We start from the raw sequence: 25,732 nt of genomic DNA, 5'->3' as shown, positions 1-25,732 counted from the left end.
TACAACCTTATCACCACCTTTATGCAGTGGAACAATTTTACCATTCCCTTGGAACCTATGCTGTTGTAAGACTCTTATTAAGCAGGCATGCCTATGCTACTGCCAGTTCCCTGGAACATTCCCTTAAGATGCATGATGATGTGTCATCGAATCCTATTGCCTTATTGACATCAAGGTTATTTATTTCATCAAATACCTCTTGCTCACTCACAATGAAGTTATTCTCTCCTATGTCATATACACTTAAGTTTCTCATAATTTTATCCTGATGAGGATGAAAAATTTCCTTATAAATTGATCACTGAATATATCAACAGTGTCTTCTGCAGCAGTTACTGTTCTACCATTTTCTTCCATTAACATCGTCTTACCAAAATCAGTCTTCTTTCTTCATAGCAATTTATCAATTTATTTCTGTTATTATTATTATTGTTAGTAATAAAAAGCACCATCCACACAACACTCATCAAACTGTGCTTTAAACTCATTCATTGTGTCTGTATTCACCACACTGTCAGGCAATGCATTCCATTCGTTAACCACTCTCCATGCAAAGAATCTGCTTCATCTCTGTATCCCAAAGCATAATACCTTGTATTTATTAACATTAAAACTGCAACCCCACTCATTTGTCCAAGCTAAAAGTTTATTCAAATCTTCCTGTAGAGAAATAACATCAGCATTATTCCTCCTTGTACAGTTTCCAGGTATGTGCTCTTATTTTACCCCTCATTTGGGGAAGATTTTCTTTCACTAAGGTGCTCTCAATCTGTCCTCTTACTCTTCATTCCAAAGACTCATTAGTACTTTATTCAGTGTCTGGACTGTTTCTAATGTGTTCTCATCACCATCATGAAAATAAGACTACCAAATTTGTGCACAATATTCCATATGAAGCCTGAACAGGTCCTCTTTATTTCTGCATATCAAGATCCTCTACATCATTGCCATGATCTGATGTGATGACTTCACAACTTGTCCAGTATGATCCCCCTGAATTTCAGATCCTTTTCCAACACTAGATCTCTTGTGCCCTCAACCTCCTTCAAAATACCCAAACAAATGTATACTCTATCCTTTCATTGTGTATCAAATCTCAGAAACCTACACTTTGCAACATTGAACTGATAGTTCCACTCTCTTGCCAACTCAGCATCTGCTTGACTCCTCATTATTCTTCCTAAGTTTACACCATATGAAATCAGTTGCATATTTTCATTTAAGCTTTCCCCAATATCAGTAATATACAAGTTAAACAAAGTAGCCCCAAAACAGAACCCTCTGGCATACCACTAGTGACTTTTCTCTTTTGGAATACTGAATCCCCATTCACAACTTGCTGATACCTGACAGCCAGTAACTATCCGACTCACTAATCTAGTATCTAATCCCATCTGCTCCAAATTAGTTATCAACTTGTTGTGGCAATCTATCAAAAGCCTTTGCAAAATCTAAGTATACCACTGTGTGTGTGTGTGTGTGTGTGTGTGTGTGTGTGTGTGTGTGTGTGTGTGTGTGTGTGTGTGTGCGCGCGCGCATCTCTCTCTTGTCCAGATGCATTTGTCATCTCATTATCATACATAAGCAAGTTGGAAAAAAGATAACCTCTCTTTAAAAAACCGATACTGGCAGTCACAGAAAATGTTGCTGTTATCAACACACTTCTGTATCTTGTATCTTAGCTCTCATCAGCCTCTTGAACATCTTAACTATAACTTCAGATATACCGATTTGCCTATAATTTGTAGCCTCAGTTTTATCACTAATACTGATAAGAGGAACAATTTTACCTTCCTTCTACTTTTTTGGACTTGTGCTGTTGCACAACTCTTGTTAAATAGGTATGCCTAGTTTGACACTAATGCCTATTCTGACACTCACTCCCAGGAGCATTTCCTTAAGAATTTAGTGATATATCATCATCCTATTGCCTTATTGACATCAAGCTATTTAACTCTTCAATGCCTCTTGCTAACTCACTAGCAAGCAATCTTCTCTCTCTCTCTACACTTGAGCTTCTCCTGATTTAACACTGATGAGGATAAAACTTTCTGATGAATTCCTCACTGAATACCTCGATTTTGTCCTTTGCAGAATTACAAATCTTCCCATTTTTCATCCATTAACGTCATCTTACCATAATCGTCTTTCTATTTGCCACATATCTGTGGCAAATAGAAACAAATGAAAAAACTGTTTAGCATTTTCTTCACCTGATTTGCTAATTTCTGCCTTGTATTGCTGTCCTTACTGAATTACTGCCCTGGCCTGTTCTTTACACTCTTTTTGCAACTGAATATTACTATTCTTCAACTTGAGCTACCTTCTCGGTGGCATCTTCTTCCACAGTTTATTCGTAATCTCTTTGTTCATCCACTTGACACCTTATTCAGCCTTTTGATCTTTGTAATGCATTCACACATTGATTGATGCTGTTACATATCTCTTGATAAGTGCTCAAGTAGGATTTATCTCCTTACTTAACTCCTCATTCCATTAGCACCAAGCTGCCTCCTAAACTTTTCATTATCATTAACCTTGTACTTCCATGCACTGTATGTCCTTTCCTCATAGAAGTCTTCATTTGGTTGGCTACCACCCAGGTGATCACTTCATGATCATTCTCATCAAATGGAGGAAAATGTGACATCCCACTGACATTCACATTCTCTGATGAAATGATTAGATCTAAGACTCTCAATCCTCACATGCCCTCTGCTGTTTTTTAAGTGCCGTCTAAGGTAGTTGTCTTTCAGGAACTCAAGAAATGCATTTTCCTTATTCACGGCTGCTATCTCTTCATTCCAATCTATATTATATTAATTAAAATCTCCTGTAATGATCACCTATTCACTAACCCAAGTTGTTTATACATTTCTTTATCATCACCACCACCCTTCACGTTTCCTGGCCTCTAGAACATCTAACTACATATCTCTTCCTGTTAACCTTCACCTTATGCAGATATAACTTCCATTCTATCATCAGGCAATCAAAAATAAACTAAATGTTACTAAAATCACCAGGATCACCAGTTACTACACAAAATAACACTCAGCTTTTTTTTTTTTTTCTTCAGAGCGATCTAATGGCCTGGCACCTAAAAGCCTTCAGATCAATGTATTTCACAAACTTACATAAAAGTACATAACTGAAAAATCAGGATAAAAGGTTATTATTATTAAAATCTCATTCCATGGAGTCAGACATTTGTGGGAGATACATGCTATCACCCACAGAACTCATCCAAACCTTGTCTTAAACTGATTCAATGTGTCTACATTCATAACACACTCAGGCAATAAATGTCAGCTACACACCATATTACAACCATATGTCAAATTGCCAACTCTCATCCATTCACCTAAAAGCAAACTCTCTTCTTTATCACATCCAGGAGTATATGAAATGCCCTGTTCTTGTGACCTGGCATTCTATGGACAGACAGGAAGAACCAACGAGATATGTCTTGGAGAACATAAAAAAATAGATTTGGCAGTATCATTATGGCAAGTCAGGTCTAGCAGACCATGACTTGAATACCCTCTCCCCTTCACACAGTTTATGAAATCTGTATTTTTTATGTAGGAAGGGGACTGACCTACCAATTCCTTGAGTGTGGCTGCTAATTTTTTGGCTAAGTGGTAATTTGGACTGTCAATTCCTTCAACAATTGGACAAAGTTGTGTGTCTGCTTTGTGTATTTTTGGCAGGCCATAAATTCAGATTGTTGAAGGAATCGACAGCCCAAATTACCACTTAGCCAAAAAATTAGCGAACACACTCAAGGAATTGGTAGGTCAGTCCCCTTCCTACATAAAAAATACACAACATTTCATAAACAAAATTAAAAGTATTACACTCAATGACCAAGATTTATTAGTCAGCTTTGACATAACTTCCTTTTTCACCAATGTCCCGATCAATGATACTATCTTGTTCTTACAGAACATATTTTCACACGACACTATGACCCTCTTTGCCCACGTACTCCGCTCCGGATATTTCGTGGATAAAACAATTTTTACCTTCAAAAAGAGGGTACAGTCATGGCTCACCCCACCCCCCACAATTGCTAACTTTTATGTGGAAGACTTTGAGCAACAAGCTCTAGAGTCAGCGTGCCTAAAGCCCAAAATTTAGCTCAGATATGTCAAGGTTATTTTCATCATTTTGGCCCCACGGCCGCAAAGCACTAAATACATTCCTTAGCCACCTGAACAAAAAACACTAACATATCCAATTCACCATTGAAATAGAAAGAAACAACTCTCTTCTTTTCCTAGACACACTCGTCACACGTCTTCCCTCAGGCTGTCTCTCCTTCTCAGTCTACCGCAAACCTACACACACACGCACACACACACACACGCAGTCCAGTATATACACAAAAATTCTTATCACCACCCAACTCAAAAACTAGGTTTCATAAGCACCCTCAAACACAGAGCTCAAACTATTTGTTCAAATAAACAAGCTCTAAACCAGGAATATAAGATAATCAACCATACATTTATAAAAAATGGATACCGTAAAAAAACTATTCACAAGATCCTCCACAGAGATACTAGTAAAAACAAAAAAGATTTTAAGAATGCTATTGCCATACCTTATGTTAGGGGAATTTCCGAAAAAATAGAACACTACACAAATACAACCTCAAAACCACCTTTAAACCCCCGACAAATTTAAGACACCTACTCAGTTCTTCTAAAGATTCTCTTCCGCACCTAGCCCACCCAGGGGTATACAAAATACAATGAATATGTAACCTACCATACATAGGGGAAACAGGGCGAACCATCCCAATTAGGAAGAACGAACACAAACGACACATTAAAAATTTCTCCATTTTGGAAAAACCGGCCTTTCTGACCATGCACTCCAAACATACCACAGAATTGATTGGAAAAGTACCAAGTCCCTACACCGCACCAAAATCTGGTTTGAGAAGAAATTTAAAGAAGCATGTGAAATGCTCAAACATAACCCAAATCTGAACAAAAATGATGGCCTAACCATTCCAAGAATGTGGAGGACCCATTTGCAACCTTTATAGCAACACTAGAATAAGCTGAAGAAAAATCCTACTACAAGAAGACTTTGTGAAGTGTTTTTTTTTTTTTTTTTTTCACTTAACATTCAATAGCAACTTGAACTGTACAAGTCCTGAAGAAAATCATAGTATAACAATCTGAACTGTACAAATCCAGAAGAATCTTAGTACATGAGGACTTTAGCAGAGTTTATTGCATTTTTTTATTTATTTTATTCAAAGTTAAGTGGATATTGAATACCACATTATTTCTTAGCTGAATAAGAAACTCAAAGATAGGAAATCTAATCTAAGAGTTTCATGCCAAATATAGAAAACTATAAAGTTTGGCGAGTCCAAGCATAAGCCAACACCTGGTAGTTCAATGCTAAGAAATATGTTCTGACTATTGAAACCTTAGTATTACAAAGAAAGGATTTTAAGAAAAGACTTAGTATTACATCTAGGTCTACCTACTCACTGATGAGACCTCAAAAAAGGTCGAAACCGGTCTGGGTAGTGACCCCTCAAAATGTAGAACAGTAATACATCTCTTAGGAACTGTGTTTTACATTATGGGAAAATACTAAGAACAGTGATCGGAGCTTACTCCACCTTTACTACGAGTTGCCCTAGCATTGCAGTACCAGGTGTTGGCTTATGCTTGGATTCACCGAACTTTATAGTTTTCTGTATTTGGCATGAAACTCTTGGATTAGATCTCCTATCTTTGAGTTTCTTATTCGGCTAAAAAATAATGTGGTATTCAATATCCACTTAACTTTAAATAATTTTACTTCGCCAAAGTGAAGCCTGTTGGCTCTTATTTCAGTAATTATTTATTTTATTTATTTTTTTTTTAAATATTTTTTAAAAATGTATTTTTTCAATTTTTATTTTATTTTATTTTATCTAATTATCGCTAGAGGTCAGGCTAAGAAAAAGATTAATTAACAGCGTAGATTTAATTTACCAGTATAGGGTGCAAGAGCATGTAGCTTGGTTCCCTATACACATATATCCTTCTGATGATGACCTTAATACAGCGGTCGAAACGTCAGCTGTTCTTTTATTAATAATTAGTAAATTAATCATTTCAACATGTGTGTTTTGTGTCCCTAAATTCTTAAATATGAATGCTGATCACCATGTAACCTTAAAAGAAAGAGGCAGTGAGATTATTTTTGGAATTAGCAATAGTTTGAAAACATACTCCAAACCTGAATAAGTATGACTGTATCAGTTGACCAGAAATCTGGGATACAGTCATTTTAAGATCTAATTAATTCTTGTTTTTTCTCTCTTTATTGAACAACAGATGGCACCAATTAGGATTTTGGTTCCTTGTGTTCTCCATTAAAATTTTTTTGAACTAGTCCCACTGTTATGCCAAAGGCCACATCTGCTTGACTCTGCATTGCACTCCCTAATTTTGAATCATCTGTAAATAGATGCATATCACCAGTTAAACCCATCTCCATATCATCGATATACAAATTGAATAACAATTTGTATATCAATTAATCAAACTGAACCCTGCAGTACACCACTAGTGACCCTCCTCCTCCTTCGGGACACTGCAACCCCATAACAACTTTCTGATACCTATGTGACAGCCAGAAACCAGTTCAACTCACTAGTCTTCAGTTATTCATTCCCATCTCTTTCATCTTAGTTAAGAGTTTGGCATGTGACAGTCTATCAAAAGCTTTTACAAAACCCAAGTATAGCACTGCATATGCATCCCTCTCGTCCAAGACATTTGTCACCATGTTATAGTGCATAAGTAAGTCAGTAAAACATGATCTCCTTTAACAAACCCATGCTAATAACCAGAGAGAATACTGCTGTTATGAACCCATTTCTGTATCCTACTTCTCGCCAATCTCTTTAGTACCTTCATCCCAACTCCAGATTGACCTATAATTTGTAGCCACAGTGTTATTACTAACTTTATGCAGTGAAACAATTTTACCTTCTTTCCACTTCCTTGGAACCTATGCTGTTGTAAGACTCTTATTAAATAGGCACACCAATGCTACTGTCAATTCCCTGGAACATTCCTTTAAGATTCATGGTGATATGTCATGAAATCCTATCACGTTATTGACATCAAGGTTATTTATTTCTCCAAATAACTCCTGTTCACTCACATTTAATCCATCCTCTCGTATTTCCTGTATGCTTAATTTTCTTATGATTTCACATTGAGGAGGATGAAACACCTTTATAAAATGATCACACTGAATTTTTCAAAAATTGCTTACAAGTACATACTAAAATTGTACGTAATTTGAAGAGAAAGGTTAGTGCTCAGAAATCTGTTTTTATTAAACCAACATCAATGCAAAAAAAAAGCTCACTCTTGGCATCATTTGTTGTAAGCGCAGAGATAGCAAAAGTAAAAAAACCATTATCTGATGGTGAATTTGTAAAATACTGTTCTGTGAAAATGGCACGTTCATTTGGGAAACATAAAATTGCCAGTAAGTTTGAAAGCATAACACAGCCAAAGGTCAAGACATTTATGATGCAGTTATGAAGGTTGTAAATGGTGCTGGTGACATCAACAATCTCACAGCTATTGTGACAGATGCTGTCAAATCAGTGCATGGTACTCAGACAGGCTTAGTTGGCTTACTAAGGAAAGGGAATCAATTGCCCTGTATTGCACTGCATTATACATCAGGAGGCTCTGTGTAGTAAAATTCTGGAGATAGAGGATGTTATGAAAACTGAAATGAAAGTGTGAATCTAATTAAGGGCAGAAATCGAGCCTTGACACACACTCACACACACAAAGTTTCTTTCTTTTCTAACAGAAATGGAGGCAGAATATGATGATTTAGTGTTGTACACTGAAGTACTTTGGCTAAGCAGAGGGAACTGTTTGAAATGTTTTTTTGCTTTGAGAAAGGAAATAAAACAGTTTTTAGAGGAACATCAGAAGACAAACAAAGAACAAAACACAAAACTATGTGATCCTCATTTTAACAGCTTACTTGCCTTTCTAACAGACATCACACACACCACATGAATGAACTCAATGTGAAGTTATAGGTATGTAACCAAACAATCCCAGATTTAGTTGGACACCTAGATGGGTTCAAAAGTCGACTAAAGGTTTTTAAATTCACCCTAGTCAGAGGAAACTTGGTACATTTCCCTTCCTGCAGGGAGTTGATGGAGGAGAGCCATGACATTGACTTCAAGTTTTCTGTGCCAATGTTAGACCAACTTTTGGAGCAATTCAGTAAGCGATTTTCTGACATGCAGCCACAACTGACATTATTTAACAACCCAATGAAATGTGACATTTCAGAGCAGCATGGAGTCATGTGACCTTCAAAGTGATCCCTTTTTTTCCAGTCAAGTGTGGAGATAGGCATTGACTTTTGGAAACTGGTACCAAGGGAAAAATATCCTGCATTAAGTAATTTCAGCTTGAGAATTGCATCTATGTTTTGAAGCACATTCATATGTGAATGCACTTTCTCAACTATGAGGGGCGGTTAAATCGTCACAAAGAAGCCAACTGACTGATAACCATCTTCAGGATTTGTTACGAATATCGTCGTCATCATCATCATTGAAAATTGATTTTGATGAACTTGTTGCCACACATGAATGCCCACAGTGTTCTCATTAAGTTGTGTTACATGTAAAAAAACCAGAAATATGTAACTAAATTTAATTTAACAACTTATATTTAAATCAATCAAGTATTTTATATTGTTCTCCCAGTAGTAAAATGATTTAGCAAATATAGTAATTCAATACATGTAACTATTGCCTTGAAAAAATGGAGAGTTTATATTTATTTAAGTTCTATCTAAAAGTGTGCTGCCCGTGACGCTACCACTCATCATCATATTGTATAGAATAAAGTTGGCCACATCTGATCTACATGATTTGCTAAAGTTACTGCCCAACCATTACAAAAATTATTGGTCTGACCTCTGGTGAGGAAAAAAAAAATAAATTTACTACATCAAAGCTAGAGTCTTATTATTATTATCTATTAGGTTACAAAATTAAATTGGGCTGGAGAGCAACATGTTTATATATATATATATATATAAAATTATGTGATTATACATATAAATTGCATCCAAATTCTTGGAATTTTTATGCCACAATTATTGTCGAGATTAGGGTGATTAATCAGAATTTTACAGTCTTCTTTAAATTTTCTTTCATACCAGGTTTTTTTGTATGGTGTAAAGAGCAGGTACTTTTCCAATCAATTTGATGTAGGGTGTTGAGAACATGATCTGAGAGGCCCACTTCACCAAAATTGTTATATTTAATGTGTCTTTTGTGTTCTTTTTTACATATAGGGATGTACATCTAGTTTCACCAATATAAAGTAAGTTACAGGTGCAGAAGACGCAATAAACTCCAGGATGTGCCAATGGAAGGAGAGGATCCTTAGAGGAGTTCAATATGTTTTTTAATTTTATAGGTGGTTTTCTGGTGTAGAATTCTATTGATTTTTTTCTGATAACCCTTTAATGTATGGGATGGCCATGGTTTTACTGTAATCTATATCCTTTTTTGATGAAGTTTTATGAAGAACTTTGTTAATAGTATTTTTGTTATAGCCATTATTTATAAATATGTTGCTAATAATCTAATTCTTGTTTAAGAGCTTGTTGATTAGAGCAAATTATTAAATAAGAATTAAAGATTATTAGCTCTTAAACAGTCCTCAGGGGCTCACTTTAGTGAGTACGGGTGTGGCAAACCCGAGGTACCTGATGCTGGACCATGCCTTACTTCATGTAATATACATCTGTTATATCATCTGTAGACTGGTCCCTCCTCTTCCTCCCTTGCTTCTTTCTTTCTTCTCTTCTTGCTCCTTCCCCCAAATGCTATTAGAGTATTCGAGGGGAATCTTTCCTATTTTTCTGTGTCATTTTGTCTTGTGCTAACAGGACATTATCAAACACTGTAACATGATCAGACCATCAAAAAATGTTCATACCGCATCGTCCGTCGTGTGGGTTACCAAGGGACGCGTTCGGGTTTTAGGCAGAGGGACCTGTTCGAAAAATATGTTACAGTCTCCCTTAGACACCACTCCTCAGCACTCTGCTAGAGGAAACTTCATCAATGGGCCCACTACCCGTTTGGGGAGGTGTTTAGGGGCAGTGCAAAGAAATAGTTCTGCAAAAGGATGGAAATGGCAACGACAACGGCACCAGACTATGGCTTTAGGCAACTGGAACATCTTCTCTCTGACAGGGAAGGAGTTGGAACTGGTTGAGGAAGCCAAGCATTACCAGCTAGACTTAGTCAGGCTTTCTTCAACCAAGAGGAGAGGCTCTGGAACTGTCGACCTGGATAAGGGGTGGAAGCTCTACTACTCTGGTGTGAGCCCGACAATGTCTGCTCAGGCGGGTGTGGGGATACTCACAAGCCCCCAGCTGTCAGACTGTGTTGCTGAGTGGATCCCATTGGGGGGACGGGTATGTGTGTTAAGGCTTCAGATAAAAAAACCATGATTTGGCTGTGGTGCAAGCCTATGCACCTAATCTGGAGTCAGAATACTCTGCCTTCCTAGAGGAAGTGGATGCTGCTTTTGACAGGGTGGCAGACATGGAATCAGTCTTGCTAATGGGTGACTTCAATGCACATGTTGGAACAGATGACCAGACATGGAGGGGTGTGGTTGGGAAGAACGGTGCCCCTGACCTTAACGTGAATGGGTTGAAATTATTGGATTTCTGCTATACTAACAGCTTGTCCATGATGAATACTTTCTTCCAGCACCGAGAAGTTCCATAAGTATACCAGATACAGGGATACACTAGAACAGAGGTCTCTGATTGACTTCTTTATAGTCTCAGCAGACCTATTTTCCTCAGTGTTGGACGTTCATGTGAGAAGAGGGGTAGAACTGTCAACTGACCACCACCTTGTTGTGTGCACTCTACGGCTTCAGAAACCAGATGCTACCATCAACGCTAGTAGGCCTAAGCAGCTATAGCGCGTGAAATGGGAGACATTGGAAAATGAGGTTGTGAGGAAGAATTTTGCAGATGACATTTCCTCCAGGTTCAAAGAGATTCCCAAGCATACTGCAGATGTTGAGGAGGAATGGAAGCTGTTCAGAACAGCTGTCACTGCCTCTGCACTCTCATGGTGTGGCAGAAAGCGGTCGGCGTGGCAACAGGCAGTGAGAAAAGGACACCTTGGTGGAACCAAGAAGTCCGAAAAACTGTCCGGGCAAAAAAGGAGTCCTACCTAACATGGCTTAGAGTCAGGTCACCTGAGATGCGTTTGTGGTATGCTGAGGCACGAAAAGCTGCTGCTAAGGCAGCAAAGCAGAAGGCTTGGGAATCCTTTGGAGAAAGATTAGACTCATCCTATGCAAATGCAAACAAAGTATTCTGGCAGACCATCCACTGCCTTCAAGGGAGGAAATCGTGCACAGCAAGGGCAATTAAGGCCTCTGATGGTGCACTTTTAACAACCGAGAAGGATGGAGGGAATACTTTGAGAGCCTTCTTAACCCAGGTGGCCCAGCAGTTGTGGACATCCAAGAGGTGCAGATTGGGACAATGACTAGTCTCACAGCAGAAGAGGTCCATTTAGCAATAAAATCACTAAAATCGGGCAAGGCTACTGGCAATGATGAAATTCGGCCCGAAATGCTAAAAGCCTTAAATCAAGACAGTGTTCTCTGGCTGACTCAAGTGTGTCAGGCTGCTTGGATATCTGGGCGAGCACCAAAGCAATGGCAGACAGGCATAATAATACCAGTCTTTAAGAAGGGAGACCAGAAGGATTGCAGTAACTATCGTGGCATCTCTCTGCTCAGCCTGCCTGGGAAAGTGTATGCTAAGTGCTTGGAAAGATGGTGCAGGAGCATAGTTGAGTCAAAGTTCTAGGAAGAACAACGTGGCTTTTGTCCTGGTAGAAGCACAACTGACCAAATCTTCACTTTAAGGCAAGTCTTTGAGAAATCTTGGGAATATGCCAAGAATGTCTACACATGTTTTGTGGACTTGGAGAAGGCATATGACCGGGTTCCTCCGGATAAGCTTTGGCAAGTAGTATAGGAGTATGGAGTGGATGGTCAACTACTAGCTGCCATAAAGTCCCTGTATGAATGCCCAGAGTTTTGTGTCAGGGTAAACAGCACAAAGTCTGAACCGTTCACAGTCTCCATTGGCCTCTGTCAAGGGTGTGTTCTGTCACCCCTCCTTTTCATAATATTTATGGACTGGATTGATAGGCACGGTCGAGGCAGTGAGTGTGTCAGAATTGGAAAATGTAGCATTGGATGTCTGCTTTTTGCAGATGACCTAGTTCTGCTTTGCTCTTCCACAGATGACCTCCAGCGGACCCTGGATAGGTTTGTAGCTGTGCAGACGCTGCAATGAAGATCAGTGTGGCCAAAACTGAAACATTTGTGGTCTCAAGACAACCATCCCAGTGCACTCTAAATGTAAGTGGAGTCCCAATGAGGCAGGTGGAGAAGTTTAAATACCTTGGGTCCATATTCATGAATGATGGAAAATGGGACGTAGAGCTAGATACTCAAATTGGCTTAGCAAGCTCAATATTGCGGGAGCTTGGCCATTCAGTAGTATTGAAGTGGGAGTTAAGTCAGAAGGCAAAGCTGGCTGTCTTCAATACAGTCTGTGTCCCCATCCTCACCTATGGTCATGAGAGTTGGGTAATGACCGAAAGAATGTGGACACGAACTCAAGCGGCTGATATGAGGTTCCTTCGACGGGTTGTGGGGCTGACAAAACTCGACAGAGTCAGAAGCTCTGCAATTCGGGAAACCCTCGATACTCAACCGCTGCTTCTCCGTGTTGAGAGATCACAGTTACATTGGTACGGGCACCTGGTCAGAATGCCACAGGAGAGGCTCCCTCAGCAGACCCTCTTTGCCAAGCCAGAGGGTGGGAGGCCACGTGGAAGGCCAAGGACTCACTGGATAGATTATATCCAAAACCTTGGGTGGACACATTTGGGAATCCCACCAGAACACCTGAGCTTGGTGGCAGAGGATCGTGACCATTGGAAGTTCCTCTTGCAGCTGTTGCCCCCACAACCCAATTAGGAAGGGTGGGCCTTGAAGATGTATGTATGTAGCTCAACACATTTATAAATAATGGCTATAACAAAAATACTATTAACAAAGTTCTTCATAAAACTTCATCAAAAAAGAATATAGCTTACAGTAAAATCATAGCCATCCCATACATTAAAGAGTTTTCAGAAAAAATCAATAGAATCCTACACCATTATAATCTTAATGCCACTTTTAAACCACCTATAAAATTAATAAACATATTGAACTCCTCTAAGGATCCTCTCCTCCCATTGGCACATCCTGGAGTTTATTGCATCTACTGCACCTGTAACTAACCTTATATTGGTGAAACTGGACGTACAATCCCTATACGTTAAAATAAAAAAAAAATAAAAATAAAAATAAATAAAAAAAACGCATCGAATATAACAATTTTGGTGAAGCAGGCCACTCAGATCATGCTCTCAACACCCTACACCAAATTGATTGGAAAAGTACCTGTTCTTTACACCATACAAAAAGCTGGTATGAATGAAAATTTAAAGAACCTGTGAAACTCTGATTAACCACTCTAATCTCAACAATAATGGTTGCATAAAAATTCCAAGAATTTGGATGGCACATATTCAGCCTACTCAGTTTCTTTCCAGCATATTTTAGGACTTCGAGCAATTTTCAGCTTTTATTGGAAACTATTCCATACCAATTGGTTGAAATTTATATGTATAATCACATAGTTTTATATATATATATATATATGTGAAAATTTTTTTTTACCTTGGGGATAATATATATTAAGGATACCAAGTAATTTTATAAACTTGGTTTTTTTTACTCCTTCTCCCAAGTAAGCAAAACAGTTAAGTTTGCACCTGAATGTAGTTCAAGTCTAAAAGGTAGTGCAACACCAGGGCAAGTCGTTGTAAAGGTGGGTAAAGATCTGATAACTATTCTTAGTATTTTCCATAATGTAAAACACATCTCACTAGAAGATGTATACTGTTATACATTATGGGTGTGGGGGGGGTCACTACCCAGACCAGTTTCACCCTTTTTTGAGGTCTCCTCAGTGAGTAGCTAGAAATACCAAGGTTTTTAGTAATACAGAGTCTTATCAACTTTACCTATACAAGTTCCTACAAGGTGCTTTTACTTTGAATAAGAAACTCTGGATGAGATAAAGATGTGAAATTTTTTTTTTTTTTTACCTTGGGGATAATATATATTAAGGATGCCAAGTAATTTTATAAACTTGTTTTTTTTACTCCTTCTCCCAAGTAAGCAAAACAGTTAAGTTTTCACGTGAACGTAGATCAAGTCTAAAAGGTAGTGCAACACCAAGGCAACTCGTTGTAAAGGTGGGTAAAGCATCACTATTCTTAGTATTTCCCATAATGTAAAACACATCTCACTAGAAGATGTATACTGTTATACATTATGGGTGGGGTGGGGGGGTCACTACCCAGACTTGATAAGACTCTGTATTACTAAAAACCTTGGTATTTCAGGGTCTAGCTACTCACTGAGGAGACCTCAAAAAAGGTTGAAACTGGTCTGGGTAGTGATCCCCCACCCATAATGTATAACAGTATACATCTTCTAGTGAGATGTGTTTTACATTATGGGAAATACTAAGAATAGTGATCAGAGCTTTACCCACCTTTACAACGAGTTGCCCTGATGTTTTACTACCTTTTAGACTTGAACTATGTTCAGGTGCAAACTTAACTGTTTTTGCTTACTTGGGAGAAGGAGTAAAAAAAACCAAGTTTATAAAATTATTTGGTATCCTTAATTAATATATATATACAGGGTGTTCGGGATAAATTTGACATATTTATAATTAATTATATTTTTCCGTAAGTTACATGTATTAACACACACTTCTCTTCATTTAAAAGTTTGGACCCTTCTTCATTCATATACAAGATGTCAGAAAGGATGGATAGCTGGAACCCACCTGAATCATGGAAGAGAATAACTTGTATCATGATGATTTGTGCCGGCCATCAAAATAAGGATATTACGACTGCTGCCCAATGCTCCCTGAATACAGTAAAAACAATCAGGCATGAACTAGAGACTTGCAATGGTGACTACGAGGATGTAGCAAGAAGAAAGATCCCTAGCAGACGATCTGATTGCGTTCGTACAGCAGAATTCCTCGCAAATCTGCAGGAACAGGTGTTGAAGAACCCTGGCATTGGAATTCGGGCTTTGTTCGTGGAGTTGCTAACTGTAGTCAAGCCCTGGATAACAAGGGTAGCCAATGGTAGGCCGTATGTATGGCAGCAGGATTCGGCCCCTTGCCACACCTCTGGGAAAAGTCAAAAATGGTTGTCTGAAAATTTCTACGACTTCACCAGTCCAAACGTTTGGCCTCCAAACTCCCCAGACCTTAACCCCATGGATTATTTTGTATGGGGCGCAGTTGAAAAAGACACCAATCACACTTCCAGTAATACAAAAGCCCAGTTAATGGATAAAATTAAAACAGTTTTTGCGACCCTTCCCAGGGAGACTGTAGCATCAGCTTGTTCGAGGTTCCGAAGCAGAATTGAAGCTGTGATCGATGCTAATGGTGGTTATTTTGAGTAAATCTTGTTGATAGTATTGTAATTAACTCTGCCTGTAATGTTTTTTTGTCAATTCATTAAATTTAATAGATACAAAGAAGATTTTCTTTTTCCTTACGAAACTGTCAAATTTATCCCGAACACCCTGTATATATATATATAAACATGTTGCTCTCTATCCCAATTTAATTTTGTAACCTAATAGATGATAATAATAGGACTGTAGCTTTGATGTAGTAAAGTTTTTTTTTCCCTCACCAGAGGTCAGGCCAATAATTGTTGTAATGGTTGGTCAGTAACTTTAGCAAACCATGTAGATTGTATAATAGATTTAGTTTAATCCTTTATCCCAGTGAGAGCAAACAAAGTTTGCGCCTGAAAATATCTTCAGGACTAAATATAGTGTTGTACTATCTTATCCAGTAAGTAGTGCAACACCAAGGCAACTCATGGCAAAGGTGGAGCAAGCTACCAGGCACTTCTAACCCAGTATCTCCCATAATGCAAAACACATTTCCTATGTGGATATGTATACTGTTATGCATTAAAGGGATTGGCCATCTACCCAGACTAGTTTCGACCTTTATTGAGGTCTCTTCAGTGGGAGCCAGGCCCAGAGCTGGAGATACCAGGCAGAAGCAGTAGCAAGTCATCTGTGCCTATGGGAGTTGCCAAAAGGTTTATCACCTTTTTTAAAAATTACTCTGGATTTAGAGAAAGATGTTGAAAATTTATTTATCACTAGGTTAGACTATATAATAGATTTAGTTTAATCCTTTATCCCAGTGAGAGCAAACAAAGTTTGCGCCTGAAAATATCTTCAGGACTAAATTTAGTCCTGAAGATATTTTCAGGCGCAAACTTTGTTTGCTCTCACTGGGATAAAGGATTAAACTAAATCTATTATATAGTCTAACCTAGTGATAAATAAATTTTCAACATGTAGATTGTAGTGCAGCTTGTTTCTTGTATATATGTGTATGCTCCAGATGATGGCCTTGATATGAAGGTCGAAACATCGAGCGTTCATTTTGGTTTATATTAAATTAAAGTTTTGCTCTAACACGGTAGTTGTCTCCATAATTTTTCATAATGCATTCTGATCACCATGTAAGCATGAAAGAAAGGAAAAACTGCTTTAACATATGTGTTGAAGCTTGGTTAGTTCCCTGATTTTTATTAAGTTATCCAGTTTGCTTGGGAACAGGAAAGGATGTGACAAAAAAATCCTATATTAATATGCTCCTATTCAGTTTATTAGTAATTTATGTAAGAGGAATGCTGTTGCAGAATACCAATAGCACTTTACCAGCATTGTTTTCTTTGTATCTGTATATACAGTAAAACCCCTTTTTTACACTTTTCAGGGACTGATGGAAAAAAGTGTAAATAGCAGGAAATCTAAAAAAAACATTTAAAAAAAGGCTAAAAGATGACTTACTGTTAGTATGTGAGTCTACATACTCGATTACAAAATTTAATAACTGAAAATAAATGCATTTAGAATTACTTACATTTATCTATTTAAAAAAAATCTTTAATTATTGATTTTTTTTTTTTTTTTTTGACATAGCGCCAGATTGCTTTGCATTGAGTTTAATGCTTCTTGACCTGTTTTCTACTATCGTGTTCAAAGTGGACACGGAGGAGAGTCCAACATCTTTTGCTAAATGCACACGTGTTCCAGCATGCCAATCTACATGTTGCAGAATTGCCATCTTTTCTTCTACCGAAATACATTTTCTGTCTTTTTTCTCCATGTTACTAACATGGATAATCCACCACCACATCTTGAAAGCAACTTTCACACGCTAAATTGCGTAGCAGAAATTCTGCAATATCAATTTGTACTGTGATTGAAAAATCACGGTATCGCTCATCACTACGTTGCTGCATCAAGCGTGCAAGTCACCGTGATGGTGGAAACGAAACTTACAGCTGAAAGCAGTGCCATCTGGGAACAGAAATGCACACATTTCCACAGAAATCGATTCGAAAATCAGTATTGCCACCCGAGAAAAAACACAAATCACAGGAAATAACGTCTGCATCAAGTTGTTAATGGCAGGAAAACAATATATCATAAGAATAGGCCTTACGACAGGACCAATGGAAAATGACGTATATGGGAGGAAAACGTAAATTGTGGGAATGTAAAAACAGGGTTTTACTGTAATTAGTTTTCATTAGTCTACACTGCTGCAAGTTTCCCTGCAATTATTTGAACAGTCACTTTGCTGCCTGTTAGATTTGATGAGTCATTCCTTATCCTTGGATAGCTAGATTTCCTGATATTAAACCTTTAGTAGATAGGATATTCATCTGATCTTCATATAGCATTACATGAAAAGCATTAGTATAATGCAAGAATTTAATGCCAGGGATGCTCTTTAGCACAAAATTTCAGATACTACAAACCTTATAATGATCCTTTGAGGAGGATTGTTATAACACGTGGAAATGCCTATCCAAGTATAAGGCAGACATTTGGAACAACTATTATTAAGGCCACACATGGACTTCTGTGCACAGATGGGGATATTCAATTGTTTGCAGATGATGCAAAGTTGGAATGAACTATGAAGAGTAGAGAAGATGTTGTGACCTTACAAGAAGACTCGAATAAATTGAGTGAATGGGCATGAAAATGGGGATATGAGTTCAATGTTGCAAAATGTAAGGTTTTAAAATTTGGAAAACAAAGATGGGATGTAGAATTTATGCTGGTGGGAATATATTGTTGGAGGCGGAGGAAATAAGAGATCATGGGGTGATAGTAGATAAGGATCTGAAATTAGGGGACACATTGACAAAATTGTGAGGACAACATAAAGAATTCTGGGAATGATGTGGAGGACATTGACTTGTAGAAGTAAGGAGATTCTTGTTCCATTGTATAAAGCTTTGATTAGGCAAAGCTTTATACAATGGATTTCTGTACACAGATTTGGTCACCTCATTTTCAAATTGACAAAGAGATGTTGGAAAGGGTCCAGAGACAACTTACTAGTTTCTGATCTCTGGAATGTCAACTATGAGGAAAGGTTGAGAAGATGCAATTTACAGAGTCTAGTGGATAGGAGGAAAAGGGGTGATATGATAGAGACCTACAAATTAGTAAGGGGTTGTTACAGGATCAATGTTGGAGAGGTTTTACAGCAAACGGTTGACAATCAATGGAGAACCAGAGGACATCCCTGGAAGGCTGTATAAGGAGGGTGTGAGCAGGGTAGTTAGAAGCAGGTTTTTTTGCATGCAGAGTTGTGAATAATTGGAATGCCTTGTCTGAGAATGTGCTGTCTGCAGAGAATTTGAATGTTTAAGGCATGATATGATGTGCTGTGTGTATGACAAAGACTCATCTATGAAGTCATAGATGAGTCTTTGACTCCATACAGTCTTGGGGTAATAATAATAATAATACTTAAATGCAAAAAGGTAGCAAAAAAAAAAATAAGAAGAAGATGCTACATTTCATATCCTCTGATGATTCATCAGAGGATATGAAAAGCTAGCCATCACTTTCTCATGCTTGTTAATTTTCTTTGCTATTAGGTAGCAAATATGATACTACTTTTTTTTTCAGAAGTGGAAAAAGCAAAAACAATGCAATACTAAACCTTGGAATGATTTGTGAAAGATCAATTGTTGTAATCAGAAGAAAGTAAGAGTATCAAAATGTAAAATATTTAGGGCAAAGGTCTCTTTCTGGAATAAATAAACATAATATGTTTATACAGATGAGGTTAGGACCCATGTGACCTTATCTGGTTCAAACTACAGGATTGACACTAGGAGTAACTCCAAAATAAAAGCTGTAAGAATGATGAAATTTGAGTAAATGCTTCAAGTTCTTCATAATATAAATAAAATTGAAGAGATTAACAAAAAAGTAGTCATTAAAACTTTAGAGTAAACTGGAATGATAAACAGACTTCAAATAAGTATGCATCAGAAACAGATAATTAATTTAAAGAATTAATTAATTTAATTATTTCACCAGAATTATTTCATAGCGAATGTGAGAAATTTAAAATACAAGCAGCAAAAAAAAAAAAAGGTGTAATATGAAGACTTGGATTAATTTACAGGAAATAATGCTCAAAACATCAGAAGACTTTTATACCTAAATGGAAAAAAGAAAAGAAAAAAAGGAAAGAAAAAATAAAATAATGGATGACTGATGAAATTATGGATTTAAATAAAGAAAGAAGGAAAAAAAAAAGAGAAAGGTAAAGATATAAATAAATATAGGAAACAAATAAGGAAATAACTCAAAAAGGTAAGGAGGCAAAAGAAATATGGTTGAATGACAAGTTAAGAAATTGAAAACTTAGACAGTTGCCATGATTTCACAAAATACAATACAGGAAAGAAAAAGGGAAAAACAACTCATATGTATAAAAAATGTAAAGGGAATGCACTTTTTGAAGAATGAGATAGCCTAGAACACCAGGAGAAATATATTAAAGACCTCTATTCAGATAATAGGGAAGATCTAAAAACTAATTAGGAGAATGAAATAAGTGATCCTTCAGTTTTAACTGAAGAAGTAAGAAAAAACACTTAAAAATTAAATATAAATAAATATTAGGTCCAGATTTAGTTACAAATGAAATGCACACAAAAAAAGGAGATAATGATATCATCCAGTTAATAAGATTTTTTATTATACAATTATGCTACCTTGCCTAAAACTATGAAAAACTTAATAATCATTCCAATACAAAAAAAAAAAAAAAATTCATTTAAATGTGCTGATTACAAAACGTTTAACTTAATGAGCAATGCCTTGAAAGTATTTCTTAGAATAATATTGGACAGATGTCAAAACTAGGTAAATAAAATAATAGCTGAAGAACAATATAGATTCAGAAGTGGGGAAAAAAGCACAAGCAATGCAATATTAAACCTCAGAATGATATGTGAAAGATCAATTGTTGTGCATAAACAGGTCTATCTGTGCTTCATAGATTTTGAAAAAACATTTGACACTCTCTCTCTCTCATGAGAAACTTATGGAAACATTGAGAGAGGACTTCAAAGAATTACTGGAAGTTGCAAAAGAAAAGTAAGAGTGTTAAAATAATGAGTCTGTTGCTGCGGTATGACAGAGTAGAGCTGAGAAGGAGGACCATAAAAGCGAATGACTCGATGTATAAGTTATGCAGGAGAAGTGGTGTGGAGTTTGCGATGTGTGGAGTGAGTTTGATTGGCGAAAGGATTTATACAAGAAGGATGGTTTGCAACTAAATGGATTTTGTGTGCAGAGACTGGAAAAATTGTCGAATGAAGTGAAAGTGGATGTGCAGAATCAGGAAAACTAGAGCTTTGGGGGGGAAGCTGCTGAGTGGATATGCAGGTCAGTGAGACTGTTGAGTGTAAGAATGTGTATAATATACCTGAGTTAGTACTAACGGTAACAAACCAGAAAGGGATAGTTAGCAGAAGGTGTCAAGATAGAAGTAGACCTAGGGTGCTTTTGCACTTTATGTACATTAATGCCAGGAGCATTAGGAGGAATTTTTGGCCTTGGTTGGGTTATCCTGGCCAAAGATTATTGGCATTAGTGAGCCATGGCTAACACAAGATGATATAGTTAGTGGAATACAATGTATAGTGTGTTCAGGAAGCATAAAGAGAAAAGAATGGGAGGAAGAGGAGTGTTATTGATGATAACCGATGAACTGCACCAAAGAGAATAGAAGTTCAACTGCAGGATAGTGAAAATAGCACATTTGAGGCTATCTGTGAGATAGAGGCCATCAGAACAAAATATACAGTTAGATGCTGCTATAGACCAAGGGGATGAAAAAGATGATGGAGATAGTATGCATCGGCAAATAGACTCAATGAGTGGAGGATAGGTAATTATTATGGGGGTTTCAACTATGGTAACATTGATTGGAGGGAGGAGAGGACACGGGAGGAAGGAAATGGATTTTATGCAGTTGCTAAGGGATAATTACCTCAGACAGCATGTAATGGAATATACTAGGAGGTTCAAGAGTGCTCAATCTAGTAATTTTATCTGAGAATTTGTCTTTAACGAATATGACCACGTTGCCACTAATTGGTGAGAATGATCATATGGTCTTGACCTGGGAAGTGGCTAAATGTGTGGAATTTTCAGTTAAGACAGGGTGTATGTAAAATTACCGGGCTGGTAAGTACGACAAGCTTAGGAGATTGCTTGGATCAGTGCCATGGCATGTAAAACTGCAAGGGCTAGATGTTGATAGGGCATGGGAAGTGGTAAAGGAGTGTTTGAGGGAGGTAATGGCTGACCACATACCTAGAGGCAGGAGAGTAAATCAAGTGGGGTTAAATGGATGAATAGCACCATTAAGCTGGAGCTGCAAAAAAAGAAACAATTCTGGAGGGAATTTAAGGAGAAAGGTGATCTGCATGCACACGGGAACTGTACAAGGCACCAGCTAGAAAGGTAATTAGTGTGGTGCGAAAAGCAAAAGCAGATTATGAAAGGAAGTTAGCAAGCAGGCTAAAGAGAATTCCAAACAGTTCTTTCAATATGCTGCAAGTAAAAGAAAAAAATGTATACTGCAGAATGATTTTAGGGAATGCTGATAGTGGGAAGGTAACTGAATCAGTCAAAATAGTGGAATTACTTAAGTGAACACTTTGCAAGAGTATATCACTCAGGTGGTGATATTGCAGGAATGAGGGAACTGATAGCTTATACAGGAACTGAAGTGAATGAAATAGAGGTGAATAGCATATTACAGAACCTTAATGTGAATATATCTGTGAGATTGGATGGTATACTACTCGAGTTTGACGTGAAATTGCAAGGGAATTGTCCGTGCCTAGGACCATATTGTTTAATCTATTGTGTTGCTTAAATAAGGTGTTAGTAACCGTAAGTTCTCTTGTTCTCTTTCTGTACAAAAGTCGATCAGTCTTTCACCTCTTCCATTTTGGGTGCTCAGTCCATGAGATCGCAGGACTGTCTTGTGGTCTTCCATACTTTTCCCAACTTTTGCATTGAAATCACCCTAAATGATCAAAATGACTCTTTTTGGTATTGCATCTATGACTAAATTCAGATCCCTGTAGAAGAGGTCAGTGGTCTTTTCATCTGCATCACTTGTAGAGGCATAAATTTGTAAGCATGTGATTGGTATTGGATTACAGTCAGTCCTTAAGGAAATTATCCTATTGTTGATAAGGTTGTTGCTCAACACTGATTTTCACAGCACAAACATTTTTTGACAATTATTACTAGTTTCTACTTATAGAATACATTGTTTCTAATATATAATATACATTGTTTCTATTTATAGAATCATGTCCAGTTTGCTTGCATGTAGTAGTCCTTTTGTTTTTTGATCATAGTTGGATTGTGGCTGAGAAATGTAGTGGATAAGATTAGGTATGTCCCAAATGGAATTTATTCTACTCTTTGAAACAGTGCACTAAACTAAACAAAAAAGAAAAAGCAAGAAACATGATCTTTGAATGGAACATGTATTTCCTTGTACTCTTACTCTTTTCAAACCCTCTCTGAAAATGTCAAAGGTGTAAATGTCAGCCTGCTCTTATTGGGTATACATTCTTCCACTACCTGTATGCAGAAAAGCATAATCACTGAATGAACTCTTCAAGCCCTTCCCTTTATTATCCTATGCAAATATAAAATTATATTTGTATGCTATGAAAAACTATACTAATAGTAAAACTAATAAGAAGTAGCAAGTATTAGCAAATTTTACTAATATTTACTTTCAAACACTTAGAAGAATGATTTCATTGATTAAGTCTTAATTGACAGAATGAGTCACTCATTAATTTTTTTGTACTTTATTAGTATTTTTGCTGTGTAAACTTTTTATGTAATTATAAAACCTAATGTGAAATTTTCAATTTCTGTATTTTTAATAGTATGCATTACATGTTTATGACCATTTACTGGAAAGTGGAGAAAAATATGGTATACAGCATGCAGGATACTATGCCATGAAATCAATACGCACTGAAAAGTTCTTTGCATTTTGGGGTCAAGATCTGGATATAACAACTACTCCACTGGAATGTGGACGAGCTTTTAGGGTAAAATTTGAGGTAAAGAAGACAAAACATTTTTACTTTAATATGGAATATTTTTTATACGTTTTTTATGTGCATCACGCTAAAGAAGAAGGGCTAATAGTTCAGTATTTTCATAGCATCTGTCAGTGTCACATTTCCTGTTCTTATTCTTCAGATGTTATTATTATTTCCATATTCATTAACAGAGTTCACAGTCAAAGAGTAATATGAAACATGAAACAGCAAAATGAAATCTTTGATGTGCAAATGAATCCAATTCAGGCCTTATCCAACCTCTAGGATTTTTTTAAATTTTAGCAAATTTTATTAATATTTGACTTTCAAATACTTAGAAGAATGATTTCATAATGTGGTTTCCCACCCATGAAAGGTTATTAGTAAACTTTTTCAAGTCACTTCAGGCCTCCAATAAGTGGGTCAGTGATCTCACATCAGGCAGTGAAATTCATCTCCTGCCTAAAGACAATCACAAACATCCATAATGTTTTTACTTACTCCTAAAATTTCTATATATTTTATAATTTCAGTTTGCAGCAAGGAGTCAGATGCTTTCTGGTAATCAATCAATGCCATTATATAAGTTTGCTTTTCAAATTTTTCAAAATCATTCTGTGGCTTAAAATGGTCTTTTGTTCCTCTGGAGTTTCTGCAATATTCACTTTTGTTCAATAGGCAGAAGTTGGTGTCATGATTAATATTGAATTATCAAAGTTTCTAGAAGTCCAGTGAATAACTTAAATATTGTTGTTATTGGGCAGTAATTATACTTGGAATAGCTCCTTTTTCTTGTCTTTCAGAGGATACGCTCATGCCATTCTTAGTAACAATCTTGCCAAGGTAGTATAGAGCTGACTGTAATTCATTTTCTGTATTACAGTTAAGCACAAGGAAATCAAGAGTAGGCAAAGGAGAAAGACATAATAATGAGAAAGCAAGAGAAAAAGGGAAGGGTGAGGGAGTGATAGTGACAGGGAAAGAGAGTGTGAGTGTAGGAGATAGAGGATAGGGGAAAAGGGGGGGGGGTGAGAGAGAGAGAGAGAGAGAGAGAGAAAGAATGTATGAAGTGGAATGAGTTAGGGAAGCAAGTGCGAGAAGAAAGAATGGAGGCTGCAATAGGTATGATCGATGGAGATTTGCTGATTCAGGATGTGCAGAGTAGAGAAGTGTTTGCCTGGAGATTTGATAGTATGGTGATAGCAGTGAAGTAGAGTTCAAATGAGAAGGAGATGATATTAGTTAGTATAAATGACCTCAGAGATGTATGAATCATGTGCAAGAGATTAAAGATGCTAGGGATTTTGCAGCAAAACATTATTGTGGTACATTATTTAGTGGGGGGGATGGGATAATCTAGTAAACTTAGTGCATTCACATCTGGACTAGACACTAGTCCTTATTAGATAAAAACACATAACTATAGTCATAGTTAAGGATAAAATATTTAATTAATTTGAGCTGTATGTCACTGTGGAGCCAAAAGACTCATTCAGAAAGGTCCCCACTATTGCACAAGATTATCAAACCATGCCTTAAACTCATTCACTATTTCTCACTCTCTATATGGACAACCTGCTCTTTATACTCTTCTTATACAGCTTCCAGGGATATCCTTTTATTCTACCTCTGTCTCCTTCTTTTCTATGAAAAATCTCTTCCACACTGTTATGGTAACAACCTCTCACCATATCTCAATCATCCCCACCCCACCTCTCCTTCTCCTCCTCCTGTTTAGAAGATTCTGCAAATGGCATTCCCCCAATCTCTCTTCATATCCCATATACTAAGATTACACTTTAATCAATCTTCTCTGGACCCTTTCCAAAATGTCCTCATCCCATTGAAAAAATAAAAAATCAGTCAAACCAGATCTATGTACTGTAATTCACGTGCAGCCTAATCAAGACCTTATATAGTGGGTCCATAAGTTCTTTACTTCTACACATCACTCTCCTCCTCCTCATCATCATCGTTGCTGTGATTCATTGTGATCTCATA

The 25,732-nt window shown here is 37.1% G+C and overlaps 1 protein-coding gene across 7 annotated transcripts in view; it reads left to right on the top strand.

Moving 5' to 3' along the window:
- LOC150110256 (pyruvate dehydrogenase phosphatase regulatory subunit, mitochondrial) overlaps window positions 1–25,732 on the top strand; it is a 366,839-nt gene that overhangs the window by 290,170 nt on the left and 50,937 nt on the right. For all 7 annotated transcript variants that reach the window (XM_090398625.1, XM_090398618.1, XM_090398634.1 and 4 more), the window contains exon 17: window positions 23,570–23,749. In XM_090398625.1, the coding sequence (XP_090254751.1) occupies window positions 23,570–23,749 (180 nt within the window). The remainder of the gene's footprint in view (window positions 1–23,569; window positions 23,750–25,732) is intronic.

This window comes from Typopeltis vanoorti, chromosome 1, assembly GCF_054136105.1.
Source record: "Typopeltis vanoorti isolate ZY-2024b chromosome 1, IOZ_Tvanoo_1.0, whole genome shotgun sequence".
NCBI lineage: Eukaryota > Metazoa > Arthropoda > Arachnida > Uropygi > Thelyphonidae > Typopeltis > Typopeltis vanoorti.
Note: the sequence above shows the minus strand (reverse complement) of the source record. Positions and strands in the feature narration are given on the sequence as shown.